Source organism: Chamaea fasciata, unplaced genomic scaffold, assembly GCF_029207755.1.
Source record: "Chamaea fasciata isolate MVZ Bird 193981 ecotype frontalis unplaced genomic scaffold, bChaFas1.0.hap1 SCAF_13, whole genome shotgun sequence".
Taxonomy (NCBI): domain Eukaryota; kingdom Metazoa; phylum Chordata; class Aves; order Passeriformes; family Sylviidae; genus Chamaea; species Chamaea fasciata.
In genome coordinates this window covers 2,638,305-2,656,097 of record NW_027094098.1, presented here as the reverse complement: position 1 = coordinate 2,656,097, position 17,793 = coordinate 2,638,305, and the positions used below count along the sequence as shown (strand labels likewise).

Here is a 17,793-nt window from a genome sequence, read left to right as displayed (position 1 = left end):
CCCCCTGCCAGTGGGAAGCCACTCCCCCTGTCCTGTCCCTCCATGCCTTGTTCCTATTCCCTCTCCAGCTCACCTGGAGCCCCTTTAGGCCCCGCAAGGGGCTCTGAGTTCTCCCTGGAGCCTTCTCCTCTCCAGGTGAGCAACCCCAACTCTCCCAGCCTGGCTCCAGAGCGGAGGGGCTCCAGCCCTCCCATTATTTTTGTGGCCCCCACTGGACACACTCCAAGAGGTCCATGTCGTTCTTGTGCTTTGCTGCAAAGCCACTAAGGCAGTTCAGCGCCAACAGACTGATAAGGGGTTGAGCAGGTCACTGTGCACACGGGCGAGTGAGGAACACACACGGAGACCCCGGGAGCCGCATCCTCTGGGAGCAGGAGCATGAACAGCAATATGAACTATCACCCAGGATACAGAACTGCTTGCAAAAGCCTGGGACTTACTGCCGAGGGCTGCTGGTAGTGTCCGAGCTGGGGGAGGCTGTGGGGCACAGGCTGGCCCTCGCTCAGGGGGGGACTGTAGACCCTCTGGATGGCTGGAGGGACAGCGTCCGGCAGGGACGAGTAGATGACGCTCTGCTGGCTGCTCTGCGAGTCCGAGTACACCGTGGAGCCCTGGCCGCTGTCAAACGTGCTGTCAGCTGCAGGAACAGCCATTCTGATTAAAACCTCAACAACTCACAACCTTCAAGTGACGATTTTACAGCAAGGTCAGCACGGTTTATGTAATTAGCATTTCTACCACTCTAGCCCTTCCGTTATATAAATAAATTATACAACACCAATGTTATTCTCTACAAAAGCACACACTGCTTCTCTTAAGCCAAAAGCCATCCCCATGGAGTTCTGTGCACACTGATATTTTAGGCACATTAGCATCTCCTTTCAAGGGCATAAGGTTGACATTAAGAATTGCAGATGTTTATAGATTGTGTAGGATGAAAGGAGAGGAAGCCCCAGTTGTCAAGTTCAGAGCAGATCATGGGGTCTTTTAGAGTTCCATCCTTCCAGGGGTGCACTGACTAACACTGCTTTCATTAGCAGCACTGAAAATTACAAAATTCTTTACGCTGTATGATTTTAGTCCGGCAAGTCATGCTCTGCTTGAGTGTAATGCAATTGAGGTCAGACAGAAACCCTGTGCAGGTTCCAGTGGGTTTGGCACACTCAGAGCTCTGTGGGAGTTCCTCACAGAGCATTTGCCCAGTTAACCTGTGGAACTGCACAGCCACGGGCACTGGGCAAGCCCTGGGTCCTTTGTCAACTGGAAATAATGGTATTTGTGATTTTAAAATGTCTTTTTAGAACTTTTTAAGTGTGTAAAATACAATGCCCAGCTCTGTTTGAGCCTAAGTTACTGCTTTGTTCACTTGAGAAAGGGAGTGAGACATCCAGACTGCAGCTGGACATATCCAAAGGACAAAGAACTTCTAATAGGGATTTAAAATTCAAAAATTTTAAAAGAAAACTGCAACAAAGTTTAAAAAACCATCTTAGGTTACAGCTAAGCTTCAATACTATTTCTTTTCCCAACACTTTCCCCTGTCTCTTCTTTCCATATTCTAAATAACGTTTTACTTATTTGGCTTTCAAATAACAAATTATTTTTTAATAGCACCAGAGATGACATTTCTCTCCAGTGCTCCCAAGCTATTCTCACAAATGTTTTGACTTTTTTTTTTTTTCCAAAATTAAACTCCCCTCTCTATTTATTCAATTCATTTCTGAAGAGCCAACACAGCCCTACTGTCATGATGGGATTTCTGCTGCATTAACATTCCGTTTTATAACAAACAATTATTCAGGACCTCCAAGGGGAAAAAAAGAAGAGTCTAATGGTAAAGTGCTAAAGTAAAAGCTGTGAGTCAGTCTCAGGTTTACACAGAATGTACATTGCACACGTTAAGTTAATTATTTCCACTTTTACATTTGACCTCAAATTTTATGAACAAGTGTCACCCTAATTTATAGAGGTCCTATGCTAAGAAAATGTTCAAATAATCTGATAGCAAATTGCCAAATAATACCAAGTACTGGTTAAAAGCTGAGGAGGAATAGGAAATAAATTGTGGGGGTTATATTTAGTATAACATTTTGCCAACTCATGTCCAGCAGAGCCATGGGAAGCACAAGTCACTTCACTGCAGCACTAGAAACAAAGAGTCATAATTGCAGCGTTCCTCAAAGGAATTAGCATGAAATAAGTATATGATCCAAAAAAATGAAACGAGCTCATTTTAACTTCAGATAAAAAGCTTTGTGGATGTGGCAATATTGTGAGTGTTATGCAAATGTGGCTATTTCTCACATCATGTAAAGGGATTTTTCCTGTACAGGCACACATGGATATTTCAGTATTCAAAGCAGACCTGAGTGTAGCCCTTTATAAAATATCTGAATTGAAGCAGCAGCTGCATCTTGCTAAAGGTAATGTATCTTTTACTTAAATGTGCTTACATACAAACCCAGAACAGTAAAACAGAAACTCTGTAATAATTGTTTAGCAGCAAAACATACAGAGAATTAATACAGAGATATCTATATAATACCGTCTTCTTGAAACCTCATCGTTTTCAAAATTGTCACGCACGTGTCACGGGTGTTTGTGGGGTTGGAGCCACAGTGCAAAGCCACCCACGTCAGACCAGTCCACGTGAGCTCAGGTCAGTGTGGGTTTCCGCGTGCGCGTGCGCCACAACCCAGCGCGGCACTTACAGGCGACGGAGGTGACGCTGGTGGGCAGGTTCTGCTGGAAGGGGTGCTGGTCGGCCTCGGGCTCCTCGGGCTCGGAGAGGACGTGGTGGCCCGTGTGGGACAGGTAGGTGACCTGGACGTGCTGCGGCTGCGGGGCGCGGGGCCGGTCGCCGCCGTCGGGGTCGCGGCGCTCCTCCGCCTGCATGCGCGGCCAGATGCGCTCGCGGCGCCACAGGATCAGCGCCACGCGGTCCCGGATGGACTTGGCCACGATCTTGAGATCGTTCTCGTGGAAAAAGCCCGAGTCAATCTGCAGGGGAGCACACACTCAGCGGGGTCCCGCCACATGGGAACCTCTTCCCAACAGGGAAAACATCCGCTTGGAACAACACCGATTTGTATGGATTTATTTCTCACAAGAATGGGAACTCAAGAGCTTGATGGGGTGGGGCTCTTTCTCAGTAAAACTTCTATTCCTAATGCATTAAAAAACCCAGGATGTTAAGTGTAAGACCTGAACACATACCAGCTCTAAGTTCCCACCACTAAACATCCACTGAGGAGAGCAAGTTTAATGACAGATGCGTTTCCCAATTTTTTTTTTCTTTCCCACACTGAAAGGAGAGACAAAACAGGAAAAAGAATCTCTGAACAATGCACCTGGAGTGAATCAAACTGCCCCTAAATCTGAATTTATTGCCTTAACCTTTCCAGCACACAGAGTTTTCCAAGTTGCTCTGCTTGATAGCACAGCAAATCGTGAAGGACAAGATGTTAACAGAATTATGTCTCAAATTAACTTCTCTTAAATAGTGAAGTCAGTCAGTATTGATTGACTTTTACAAAGAAAAAGCAGACCGTTCCCATTTGATGGAAAAGGGGATGAGGCTTCTCAGAACTCAACTGCTCAACAGATAAAATGGAAATTCATCTTTGTGCTATATGTTTGCATAATCTCCTGCAGTGCAGGGTATGAATTTTCATTTAATAATGACCTACCAGAGCTTTGCCTGCTCTCCCTACATTCTTAACATGCACATTTGGCAGATTTGAAAGCACTTACATCCATGGGGGAAATCTAGAGGCTTTCCTGCTTTGCTCTTGCCCAAACATAAGTCAGTTTCACAGCTTAGATTTCCACTGCTAAAATTAATGGGCGCAAAGCAGCTTAAAACACAGCTTCATTTTAATGGAGCCATGCCCCTTTGCAGTACCCACTGGCTGGGAGAGCTAACTTCACTTTCCAAGCCCACTAGAACATTTCCAGTTCCCTTTTCCCACATCCTCTGGGCGGGTGGGATTGCCTGACTACCAAAAACCCATCAGTAATTATAAATAATTCCCTGTAATCCGAAGGTCTCCTGCATTCGTCTTTTCCACAGCACATAAAGTAACAAACTGATGAAAGCACATGGCTTTGGTGTTCCACAATTCATAAGGACTAGAAAATGACATTTAGGAATAAACATCCCCCTTTTCTGCCCCTGCAACAGCCTCAGGTTTGAAAGCATTTCATGGGCAGCCATTTAGGTAAGCATTAATGTAGAATACAGATTTTAAAATTATTTGGGAAAGGGAACAATGCCACTGTAGTTCAGGCATGATCCTTTTAAATATACTTTTCACGAGAGTTATTTCCCCTTCAAAATAAAACATCACAACTATGGACCAAGCAACTTAGAGAACTTCAAAATTCCAAATATTTCCATCACTATTTAAATGCAAAATATAACAGCAAGTAATGGTACCAGAGCCATTTTTAAACTAAATGAGTCCTGTAATGATATATTGCTGGAAAAACATTGGACCTATTGCAAACTAATGACAAGAAGACAAAGGAGCCTGAATTGCTACCACTAAACTTGGAGTAGATGGTGATGAGTTCGAGCAGAGCAAGGCAGCATTACCAAAAGGAGTGCCTCCTGAGCAGAACAGAGTGGTGATGACATCATTAAATGGGATCCCTCGGGATTTAGAGTCTAATAGGAACACTTCTGCAAGCACAGGAACGTTCAGACCCTGGCTCAGTGCCTCTGTGACTTTGGAACACCAAAACAACCGCAGCAAAGACACCATCAAAATAGGAGTTCAAGGACAAGGTGGTGGAACTGGAACACAGATTCTCTAACAAAAGCCAACAATTATAAAAATATAGAAATTCAGCAAGTGAAACTTATCTGTGAAAAAATCCAAAGCTTACCCCTAACTCAGTGAATCCAGTTTCCTCTCAAAGTTTGGGGGTAGAGGGGCTGACCACAGACCCTTCTCATCTACATTCCTTCTAAGGAACACCAACAGAAAAGATGGGGGAAAGTGTTTTGGAGAAATCAATGCAGAATATTTTGTGACTGAACTTCTGAACTCTCCTAATGTATTTCTAGCTGCTGTCTGGAACTAAATAAACTAAATAACCAAATAAATTCAAAGACATTCAACAGCCTACAGAAACTGACAGAAGAGCTTGCAAAATATAAAAGTAGACACCAGAGCTCTATGGTCCCTAAGCTCTGTAAATTGGGATTTCAGGCATCTCTTTTCAAACAATATGTTTCAGTTAGTTGTTCCCTGTTCACTCCTTTCTTGCAGAAGTCATTCCAAAACCAACGCAAACTGCCTAAACTGAACCCCTGGAGTAGTTCAAGGGAAGTTACTTCACCCAGCTCATTCCTGTTGTCCCTTGAGATTTATGCACTGCTTTATATATATATATATATATATGTTTTTGTCAGAAGTGTATTTTACCATTTCTTGTGCAACATCATCAGGAGTTTCCTTCTCCAGATCAAAAGTAAACTCAATGGCTCCATTATCTTTGGGTTTTCCTTTCAGTTTCTTAGGATCTTCTACCCAGAGTCTTAAGGCAATAGAGGATTTCCTACCATGGTCTTCTTCTGCAAGTTCCACTCTTACCCCAGTATCTTCAGCAAAAAAGGCATGGCTTAATAAATCTTTAATTTCATATCTGCAAAGGATATAAAGAAGATTCAAACACTGCAAGTCAATTTCAGAAAGGGTTGTAAAAACTGCTGTTACAGGTGGAAACATTTACTCCATGTTTGGTGTTCACCCATGATGAATTTCTGTTCTTTTTGAAAAGACGGGGATTTTGAAAAGGACGTGAAGTTGAAAAAGTGACACCTCCCATTTCTCAAAGTTTTAGCAGTATTAATATACCACAAGAACTTAGAGAAATGCAGATTACAGCTTTGTTCAACTTTTCTTAAGTATCTGAGCCTAAAGTGTACCAGAGAAGAGATTCTCTCTCAGCAGTCAGCTGCAGTCCCTAAAAAACTGTATTTTGAGAGTCAGGAAATGCTGAGCAAAAGACAAACTGGCAGAGAGCAGTAAAACATCAGGTTTGAAACCCAAAGCTGGAAACAAGGCACACCGTGTCTCCATGTCCTGAGGCCAGAGAAATCGGCTACAGCAGCTCGTGGTGAACTCACCATACCAACCCCTACCCCCCAGTGCCCCCACAGACCCTTCCAGTGAGATTTTTGGACTGCTGAACCCAGAATTGCAGGAACACCCTGCTCAGCTCCACAGTCACTCTGAGGGGCTGCGACACACCAGCACCGCTTGTCCTGACACTGAATGTCAGCAAAGCAGGAAATCATTTTATATTTGCACTTCCAGGCTGCATTTTCTCCTGCACTGGGGAGAGAGACCCACAGAGCAGAGCAGAAATACACAGACAGCTCTCAAATCCCTGCATGCACGTTATTTAGTACAAAACTCAATGCCATAAAACAAACCTTTCTTCTTTGTTTTTGCAGATGCACTCCCCAATTATTTCCTTAATTTCAGGATCAGTAACTTTCTCAAAGCTTGCTGGCTTTATACCCTAAAAGCATAGAGAAAAATAATTTAATGCGAAAAATAATGACATTATACCTTTAAATTAAGCGTATTTTCTCTGCATTTTAAATGTAATTCAACCCAGGAAGTAACTAATACTTCCAAGTTGTTTGTTTTAATGCAAAACTGAGTTGAGGATTTAGGGGTAGTAGATCTCCAAATACCATTGCACTTCAAAATTAGTACACTATTTGCATGAGCTCAATCACACACAGGGAAAATGCCCCTTTTTCTTTCCCAACCTTTGGAAATTTTACCTTTATATCCTCTGGACTCTGAAGTGAATATTCAAGAAACAGCTAATTCTAAATTTCAAAAATAACCATTTTTTTGAAACTATTCCTTTTATGTTTTTGCCTTAACTCTCAAAGCACTAAATTAATAAAGATAAATAATCATGGTTTTCTTCAGACAGCTAGTACTGAAAATGAGTCAAAAATACCTTGGAATATTCCATATTCCTGTTTCCCACAAACCTCTTGTTTTTCTATGACCCAAACACTCTCCAACACCTTCCTCTCTGCATAAAAAAAAATTAAAGACCAACCCCAAAACCAAGCAGGGAAGCAGGAGAATACATTTAACAGCTCTGCATTGCTTCTGAATTTCTCAGGATAATGTTAGAAACCCCTTGGGAATATGTGATAGAGCAGGTGCAACCTATAAATCTAGTTAAATCTCTGTCCAATGTTAGCATTTTTGCTGGGAACAGGTTTGGAACAGCAGCCCAAGAGCACGGCCTTTCAAGGAGAAAACCCAACTACCCACTGCAGAAGAAAACCCTGGGAAGCAGAATCAGTGTCCCCACATCCATGTAGATATTCAGCTACAGATGACAAGTGGCAACACAAGAAGTTCTTCGTTTATCTGTGATGTCCAGCTTAAATCAAAGAATTAATTGATTCCCTTTTAGAAACATGTTATTACCTCTACCTACTAAACCAAAATGTATATGGATGAAAATACGACAAAATTAATTGGAGAAGAGCTGATGCAGTTAGGCCCAATCACTTAAGGACCCAAGTACTTCCAATGAACTCAATAAGCAGAACAAAAAGGAAACAATTTCCTTTATCTTAAAAAACCAGAATGCGATTAAGCACAAAACTGAATGGGAATTCGACATTTAGTTCCATTCAAACCCTTTTAAAGTTTCACTCTGAAATAACAGTAAATAATGGCTCATGCAGTCACAGATAAGGAGCCCTGCAGAGTGGATTAAAAGAAGAAAACAAGTATTTTCAAAGACCATCTGCAAGTAATACACTGAATTAAGTCTTGAATAGATTTTATGGAGGAATTTCAGTGAGGGCTGGAGCCTCTCTGAGAATTTCTGAATATTCCAGCACCAGATTATACTTTTATCCTTTTATGAACATTCTGTTGCTATTTAAGCCTCAGTTTCTCCTTCAAACTTTATTAAGAAATGATTTTTGGTCAAAACCCCCTATTTGTCTCAAAATTCTAGAGTGAAATATGTAAATCATAAATTTTGGAAAAATGGTAATAAATATACAGAATGGTCACACAAAGACTGAGCTCCTTGATTTTGCTTCAGCAGAAAGCTGCAGAGATCCAAAGAAACCCATTTTTGTGAAAACAAACCAAAATAATCCGTACACATGGCTGGCTGGCTGTGACCCACTAAAAAGAATTATTTGCTTAAGCAAACCTAAATCTTACTGATGAGACAAGAGTTCAAATTTTGTCTATTAGAAAAACGTGCCAAAAGGCACTGGAGTGCCCAGCTGCAAAGCCCAGGCTGGCTCCAGTGTGCCAAGGTGAGCTCTTAGGAGAGCTCTGACACCTGAATTAGAAATGAAAGAAAATAAAGCACCACCAAAATGTATTTTCAGCAGCACTCCTCTGTACCCTAATTCATCTTTAAGCTACAGGAGCTTAGTGTGTTTTCCATCAGAAAGGATAAATCTATACATTTCCATTCACTGTTGTTTGCTATGAGAAAAGTGATTTCCATATTAGAGTGACGCTCTCCAGGAAGAAAGGGTAATAAGACCTAATAAATAAAGGCTTTAAGCTGGAGAGAGGCAGGTTTAGATTGGACATAAGGAAGAAATTCCTCCCTGTGACGGTGGGGAGGGCCTGGCACAGGGTGCCCAGAGCAGCAGATGCCCTCTGACTGGCTCTCAATATTGAACTTACAAATTGCTTCCACAAATACAAAAAGCAACTCTTCCACCAACATTTTATTTTCCCCATCTCTGGATGGAACACCGACTCCTCTCCAAACATCCATTGTGTTATTCTGCTGAACAGCTAAGCTATGAATAGATGGCTAAAACAAACAAGGACAAAACATGTGGAGTGAAATACTGAACAGAGCAGCTTTGCCAGAGTGTTTTCTCCCTGTCCCTGTGCTATAGGATGCTTTTGTTCCTTACTCTTCATTAAACTCTCCAAGGCCATCTCGCTGAGATGCTGCAAACCCAGCCTTACAGTGCCCCCTGACAATGAAGGGGGGATTCTATTTGCCATCAAAGAACTCATCTCATTCACCTCAACAAAAGCCATCTGTCTTCCCTGAGCATTCCCAAGGAAACATGGCACCAGAATTCAAAGTGTATTAGCTAAGAAATTGTCCATGACGGTTTGAAAGCTGTACAGCCTCTTATAAATTAAAATAAACTCAGTGCCACCACATGTGAAAAGGCCGGGCTCACTGGGTGGCAAAAGGGGCATAAGGATAACACAAGCTCCTTAAATGTTAAAATATATATACACATATATAAACCAAGAGCAAAATGAGAGATCAAGTAATTTCCCTTTTGAGAATTTCTCTGTCTCAAACAGAATGGTTTATTCTGACTCCCTCACCACCACTTATTCCCACCCCCTTCTTTCTGAAGCAATTAGATTTGTGATCCATTGCCCTCCGGTATAAGGCAGCCGAGTCTACAGCCAGACACATACAGACATTGAAGTTGTCTCCTCATGCTGAGGGGAGAAACATGCTGCTTGTTCTGCAGGGTCTAAAAACAGCCTCTTGCCATTTTCCATCAGCAGAGCACACTTTGGACGAGCAGCACGTGATGCTCTGAAGGGACACAGCGAATGCCACACGAGTCACTGGCATGTCTGACCCACGTCAGTCAGTGTTCTAGAGGCTTTCCTGGCCCCTGGAAGTGCCCTCCCACCCCAGAGACAGCCTGCTCTGGGCTACCACTCCACCTGCCCCCAAAGGTAACGCTGGGCTCATGTCATTCCTAAAAAAGGAAAAAACCTTCTACCAAAAAAGCTGTAGCCATGTTTCCAACTGAAACTGCACCCTGGCACACACTCTCTGAAGTCACTGAAATGAAGGTAAAGCTCTCAATTTTACCAGGACTTTGTTCCACGACATCACTGTGTACAATTATTAACTCATCTCTCTGTTTCACTCCAGAATGGTGCTCCACCTTAAAGTAAAGCTAAGAGGATTACCTGCAGATCTAAGAAGATCTCCAAAAGCCACAAGAAGTCCATGCAATGACATTCACAGCATTATTTGCCTGCTGTCATTGTGCCACAGCATTTATTCTGTCTGTGTGCACTATGGCATACAGCCTGAGAATGCTGAGAAAACCTCCAACAGTTGATGAGAACGAACAATGTGAAAGCTTCACGTGCAAACCAGAGCACTGTCCCAGGTTTGTACCCCTAAACCCAAGGAGATGGCCAGGAGATGCAGCTGCTCTGCTGAGCACTCTGCAGCACGTCCCTAAGAAAACACTGGGCTGGAGCAGCCTGGGAAGGTCACGGATTCCGATGCTTCATCACTATTGTCTACATCAAAATCACTTGGCAGAATGATTAAACACAAAAAAAATCTGAGTAAGAAAAACCATCAAGTTATGCATGAAAAATGAGATTATGGCATCAGAACGAAGGGCACTGCAAATATGCTGACCAGGAAATCACTTCAAAGTGAGCTGTGGTAAATGTGGCTTGGCCCCACTGCTTGGGAAAGATGTGTTTGCTATTTACAGTACATATCCACTTTTTTCATGTTTACACTCCATCATTAGGGCTGAAAGGGCACAGAGAGGTGACAAACTGGAACAAGCACGTCTGGTCTGGCAGAAAAGTGAGCCCCTCTGCACATTCCCAAACATGACCACCAACCTGCATGTTTGGACAACTGCAAACATGCAGCACACGTGGAAAAACAGGAATGCAAAAACTAAAGCAGCAATTAAGCCATAAGAACACGGTCAGTCAGAATAAAAGGTCACCAAAGTAAATTAAGTATAATAATCTTACACTACAGACATGCAGAACGTGACATATGCTGAAATAATAATGTCTCAGAAAGGTAATGTTTACATTTTCTACACCAATAATGACGACCAACATGTGTGACGTGGACAGCCAGGACCTGAGGTGTATCTCATGTCCTAGTAGCAGGCAAGGACGTGGTAGAGTGTTTGGACACAGAGTAGAAACTACGGAGAAAGATTCTCTAGTGGCAAACCCCAAATCATGCCCTCCCTGTGCTGGGCAGCAGACGGGAATGCCAGCTCAGTGGGACCCAAGAGAAGGTGGGCAGCCCAAGGATTTTGTTGGTTGTTGCTCCTTGATTTTTGCTCCTGGCAAACTCTAGCCAGCAATTCCAACCCCTATGGATGCTATCAACACCTCTGGTGGTTGCCACTGCGATGCTGAGCCCAAGGCAGGAAAATAAAGTGATTTTATTTTGTATTTTTTAAATGAAGGCATCAGGCAGGTAGACACAGGAAACACATTTCACAATGCACTGACCCTCAACTGAAAACATTAGAAACAGGATTGATATTTCTGGTGCAAAAAAGCCCCAGCTTCATAAAGAAGTAAAAGTCTCACTGAGAAGCTGCAGCGTTCAGGGGCTCTGCATCCTCTCCATCCAAGAAGGTCAGAGCCACTTTCTGCTCTAGTGAGCCCCAAAACTATTCTAATACTGGAAGAAAACAGTCTAATTCAGCCTCTTGGGTTCAGCCTACACTCCACTTTTGACTATATTTCAGTCTATAAGCCCCAAGGCTCGCACAAGCTGCCGCCTCACCAGCCCTAACTCTTCATCCAAGTGATTTTAGAGCTACTTTGTCTGTTTGTAGTCACTGCCCCAGCCCAGGGCAGACCCCAGTACATGGTGCTGGCTCAGGACCCCACACCCCCAACTCCTGCACCTCCTCCTGAGCTGCTGCCTCCCTCAGAGCCCGCAGGGCACTCACGCTGCTCGGAGCTGGGTCCCTCCTGTCGCAGCTCCCTGCAGATGCAGCGACGCTAGAGAGGCTGTTGAGCCACCAGAAGGTTCCTCCTGGGACAGAGGATCTCCCCCAGGACCAGGCTCCTCCTGCACCCTCACCCCAGAGGTCCACCCCCTGCTCCTCCTTCCTGCCTGACAGTTGTGCAGCTCATGGCATTTGACAGGGCTTTCTCTACAGGGAGCTGGTTAACCCTTTCTTTGGAAAAACTGCAATGCCAATTTTGCCACCTAAGGAATCCTAGTGCCTTTGCTCCCGCTGCGACCACCTCAAACTCAGATGAAAACCATACACCCCCCATGCTGGTGGTACCTGATCCTTTTGTCTTCAGCTTTCCCTGCCAGACAGTTCTGCTTCAGAAATGCCCCTTACAATGACCTTCCAACAGCTTCTCTGCCACTGCATGTCCCACGTAATAAACATCATCTCCCACCTCTCTGAAGCTGCCAGCATAAAGCCAGTTTTACAAAACTACAATAATTTACAAAACTATAATAATTTACCATCTAGTCCTGAGCTCTATAAAGGTTACTGCCACAGAAAATGAGTTGGCTCAGGCTTCCATCAGTGTTTTAAAAAATGGCTCCTTAAGTCTAAAAACTGAAATATAACATCTAATTAGGAATCCTCTGATTAATCATCCTTCTTTGCCATCTTGGATCTTGCCCTGATAAATGAGGCTTAGGAGCCTTGCAAAGTCTTAATTACCCCTATTCCAGATGGCTACGAGGTGTGCACAGAGCTTCTGTGGGTACAGGGAGCAACAAAGAGCTCAATGTTCTCCCTGGCTCCAGGCGCGCACACACATTCCCTGTGACACCAGCTCCCACAGTGATACTGGGTACCTGACCCGTCTCACAAGCAGGACATGAGACCACAGAGCCCAAAATTAGAAGAGCCTCTTGTAGCCACTCTGTGAAGCTCTGGGGTCCAAGGTGGTGTCCCCTAAGCTGCTCACATTGGCAGCATTTAGGCCACACCTAAAGGACCAGACCAAAACACAGCCAACATCCCTTGTGCAAAGGTAACAAACACTGTGATAAAGAACCACAGAATAACAACAGAATAACCATGTGGCTCTAGGGTCACAGAATCACAGAATGGGTTGGGTTGGAAGGCACCTTAAAAGACCATCTCATTCCAACCTCCCTGTAATGGGCAGGGAGACCTTTCACTAGACCAGGCAGAGCTCCAAGCCCTGCCCAACCTGGCCTTGAATGACAAGGATAAAGGCAAGGAAGTCCCCTGAGCCACCAAGTCCATTCCATGTCTCTGAGAAGCTGCAGCATGGTTTGCAGCCAGCCCACGGTGCAGAGCATGGACAGCAGAGCCACGGCTGCCCACACTCCCCTGCCTGCAACACCAAGGGAGCTGCTACAGCCACGGCATGAAGATAACTGCACTGCTGAGCAGTTTCAGAGGCCTTTGGGGGGCTTTAGAATTATTTCTGAGTGGCTCTGGGTTGAAAGCAACACTCCAGGAAGAGTTAAATCACCGAGCATCAGCCCATTGGGCTTTTTCGGGTCCGATGGAGATGAAATCAGTGACAAAGATTACTGAAAATCTTTGCTGTAGCTGCATCCAGTCAAACACACTCCAAGTGTAGAACTGTAAGCTTACACATAAGCCTGAAACAGGTTTGTGCAACCCAGAGCTCAGATCCCTGAACATCCACAATGCCGTCTACGCTCAGCAGTACCAACACCGCAACAAAACGCGCTTTTGAACCTTCCAGTGACAAGACCCAGCAGCAGTGGAGGAGGTGTACTCACACAGGTTACTTTTCGGTAGATTTGAGCAGCATTCTGGCATTCTGAGTAAGGGTATTCTGAGGTAGCCATTTCCAGCATGCACATTCCAAAGGCGTAGACATCCACGGACTCATCGTAGTGCTCCTCGTACATCTCCGGGGCCATGAACTCTGGTGTGCCTGCACACACACACACACACACACAGACAATGCTGAGTCTTTACAGGAGTCTGAACAGCTTTAACCACAAGGTTTTTCACTGTAAGAAGTGTGCCCAGTACAACTGTGTATAGGTGTCTGCAAGATCATTTCAAAGGAGCTCCAGTATCCCCCAGGGAGGAAATCCAAGGTCAGTGTAGGCACTGCCATGCCCATGGCTTGCTGACAATAACCCAAAGGGGGGAAGCAGAGCCCAGGGGAAGCAGGGCAGAGGGATGGGGAAGAAAAAGAATGAAAAATTTCAAAAATTAACAAGAAAATGAGCTATGGTTCATTTCCTTCCCATACTGAAGTGATGGAATGGTTTCTGGCTGGCTGGAGAGAAGGATGTGCAAAGGGCTGGGGAGGTGAAAAAGGAAGAAAGGAGAACCTTCACTCTTGCTTTTATCAGTGCAAATTTGCATTTTTTTGTTTCCTCCAGAGATACAGAGTAACCACCAGCAGGCAGACAGCACTTTGAAAGCCAGTATGATCACAAATCACCCAGAGAGTCATGCACAGAACATCAAACCTAATTCTGTCACTGGTTTAGTGGGGCAAATCAATGAGGCTACTCACAGAACAAGGTCCTACTCAATAGGGATTAGGGTGTCAGGAATCTGATGCAACCGGGTAAATACGAAGTGAGGCACTGGGAGCTGCAGCTTGGGGACAAGCAGCAATTTCCAACACCTGCAACATTTGCTCAGCAAACTACTCTGAAAAGGGGGGGCTTACAAAGCAAAACAGAAAACTATTAACACTTGGATAATTGATTCCAGGAACTGTATCTCATACTGTAATTCACACTTAGGAGTAATGACTAGTTTATTTCCTTTCTACATAGAAAAGATGAAGGAAGAGAGATCAATGCAATGGTGTGTCAAGGGACAGTAGCAACAAGCTGTTGGGATGACAAAAAGAGACTGGCAGGTCTTGGACCATGAGAAAGACCCAGATGAAGTCTGCCTGTCCAGCCCCAGCACCCAAACTGCCCCAGCCCTGGCAGATCCCACCAGTGCTTTGCTACATCATCACTAATCAGCAGCCAAAGCACAACTGCAATTAAAGTAACACATAATCAGAAAAAATAGTTCTGGCATATCCCAGGATGGTTTGGATTGGAAGGCACCTTAAAGATCATCTCATCCACCCTCTGCCACAGGCAGGGGCACCTTCCACTGTCCCAGGCTGCTCCAAGCCCCATCCAGCCTGGCCTTGGACACTGCCAGGGATGCAGGGGCAGCCATAGCTGCTCTGTGCCATGGCCTCACCACCCTCACAGTAATATGTTTCTTCCTAATATCCAACCTAAATCTCCCCTTCTCCAGTTACAAGCCATCACCAAAGTCCCTGAAGAAACTGAGGAAGTCCCATCCCTGGAGGTGTCCCAGGCCAGGCTGGATGGAGCTTGGAGCAACCTGGGCTAGTGCAAGGTGACCCAGCCATGGCAGACAAGATGATCTTTAAGGTCCCTTCCAATCCAAACCATGCTAGGATTCTCTCACTTGTCCTGAACTCTTTTAAAATGGCATAAAGGACAACCCTCCAAACTAGGGTCTGCTTTTGCACACATTTCTGAAGTAGACTAGACCTAACTCGTGAAAAAGCATTCCTGTAAAATCAATTTCGCAAAATTCAAGATTGATCTCTTCCCTTTTTTATGTTCCTTCCACTTCAAAGACACTCATTCCTCCAGCCTTAGCAAACCAGCCAGACCCGTGTCACGGAGGCTCAGGGTATTCCCTCTCTCTGGGTGTTTGTCCCAGCTGTCACCATGGCAGAGGCTGCTGCTCAGAAAGGGTTAACAGCTGCCACAGGGAATTACTTTGGAGCTGTTGCCTTGCTTTAGAAGGAACACAACTCAGCAGCAGGACTGAATCTCATGAATTACAGAGCATTTAAAATAAATCTGAAAGAGTGATAGCAATAGTCTGAGAAGCAAATGGAATATTTGGCACCATTCCAAAACGAGACAGAAATGACATTTTCCCCCATTCCTTGGGGTGGAAAGGAATACCTACAAGCATCCTTCAGCATAGCAGCTAAAGGTGCAGCTGTTCAGCACCCAGCTGCTGTTGGCAGGAGCAGGTTTGCCCTGGCTGGGTGCTGCCTCCATCCCTCCCAGCCACGTGAAATGCAGCTCTGATGTGCCTTTGGAGCTGCTCCCTCTGCAGAGGGGGCAGCATTACTCATCACCACTGCTTCCAAGCCTCCTTCAGTCTCTCCTTGGAGCAGTGCTACTCATGAGAATTATTAGCTTGGTTTTATTGCCAAAATGAATGCAGACTCTTTGCCAGCATCCTGCAGCCCTTCCAGTGTCAAATTGCTTTCAGACATGAGTGAATTTTGATGGTGTTCTGTTCACAACTGATTTTACAAAAGCCTGTATGAGTATTACTAATATTCTTACCAATACTGGTACTACTGCTACTATTCCCAGTATTGGTACTACTGATACTATTCCATTATGTCCCATGAACAACTGTTACCCTGCAAAAAAACTATTTGAAGAAATACTGACCCTCAACAGAGAAAAAACACCACCAGTTACTGGGAGTCAAAAACTAGAGAACCTAAATATAAACAAACGTGAATTCACTAAAATCAATGAGGTCAAGCAGACCCACAGCAGCCAAGCACATATCTGAAATTTCTGTTGTTTTGACTTCACAGGTACTGGGCTCTCTGTGCATTAAGGATCATACAGGAGGAAGGAGAAGAGGAAGTCATGATACCACTACCTACTGGTTCCCATTTTTATAGAGGTATAAAGGCAACAGTCCCAAACCAACTTTAACCTCCACTACCAATCAGCAACTCAAATACCACTACTGCAAAATGGGCACAGAAGATGTTCAATAGAGAGCCACGGTACTGACCGAGGGGAGCCAAGGAGAACAGGAGCATTACCTATGACACTTTTGGCAAATGAAGCTCTCTTGAGTGTTGCCAGACCCAAGTCTCCTATTTTCACAGATCCAGTTGGTCCAGTAATAAAAATATTATCGCATTTCAAGTCTCTGTGAATTATTGGTGGAGTTCTTGTGTGCAAGAAAAGAAGACCCTTCAGGATTTGCCGACACCAACTCCGCAGGACTTTAGGTTTCATCACTTTAAATCTCTTCAGATACCTACAGCACAACACACACAAAAGTGGGGAAGAAGGAAGTGAAAACATTTTCTTAGAGATTTGAGGGGCTTTAACAGCTGAAACTCCATTATGGATTAAAACCCCCTTATTAGATGCCACAAGAGCAGCACAGAAATATCCCCAAATTGAATGAAATAAATCTTTTCAAAGCAGGAATTAGAGCATTCAGTTCTAGGGAGGATGATAATAATCATTTTTGGTGCAAATACAACCAAATATTTTGAAAGTCTAATAGTTCAGCAATTCATTTCATGCAGCGAACAGCTTTAGAATATGTTCATATATTTGGAATCAGAAGAATACTGAAGTTTAATTTTAACCACAGGACTGGGACCTTTGCACCAGGCACCTGCACTTCTTTGCATTTACCTGAAGGGCTGGTTGGGAGGGGACATTTGGGGAAGATGCAGGGCCTGCTAATGCACTGGCAGAGCAGCACACTGGCTGAGTACTGCTCCCATTGGGGCTGAAAATCTGTTCCAGAATCCATGCCAACTGCTTTATATCACCCTTAACAAGACTGTCAGTACCAGAAGCTATTAATTAATGCTGTTTAGGAGATAACCTAGAGCACCTCCAGCCTCCAAGAGATTCTACCATTTGAGTGCTATTCCATTTGAATTCCCTAACAAAACATGCAAATACAAGCACAAAAGCAAGCACTGAACACACCCTGACAAAGGCAAACGTCACAGGCGGAAGATGAAACACGCCACAGAGCAGCTCTGAGTTGCATAACCAAAACAGGGGAGCAGGCACAGAGAGATGGAGGCCAAAATTCTGCTGTCAAATCGCTGCGGTTCAAATGCGGGGACAAATGACAGACACCAGAGAACAGCTCCATTTCTTGCTTTTATCTGGAGATGGCTTTTTTCAGCATATGAAAGTAGGATTTTGCTATAA

The 17,793-nt window shown here is 44.2% G+C and overlaps 1 protein-coding gene across 6 annotated transcripts in view; it reads right to left on the bottom strand.

The window, feature by feature from the left end:
* WNK2 (WNK lysine deficient protein kinase 2) overlaps positions 1-17,793 on the bottom strand; it is an 89,195-nt gene that overhangs the window by 42,585 nt on the left and 28,817 nt on the right. For all 6 annotated transcript variants that reach the window (XM_066195718.1, XM_066195720.1, XM_066195719.1 and 3 more), the window contains exons 3-8: positions 16,650-16,870; positions 13,561-13,718; positions 6,446-6,534; positions 5,433-5,652; positions 2,712-3,000; positions 441-637 (exon numbers count right to left, since the gene is read on the bottom strand). In XM_066195718.1, coding sequence (XP_066051815.1) covers positions 441-637; positions 2,712-3,000; positions 5,433-5,652; positions 6,446-6,534; positions 13,561-13,718; positions 16,650-16,870 — 1,174 coding nt within the window. The remainder of the gene's footprint in view (positions 1-440; positions 638-2,711; positions 3,001-5,432; positions 5,653-6,445; positions 6,535-13,560; positions 13,719-16,649; positions 16,871-17,793) is intronic.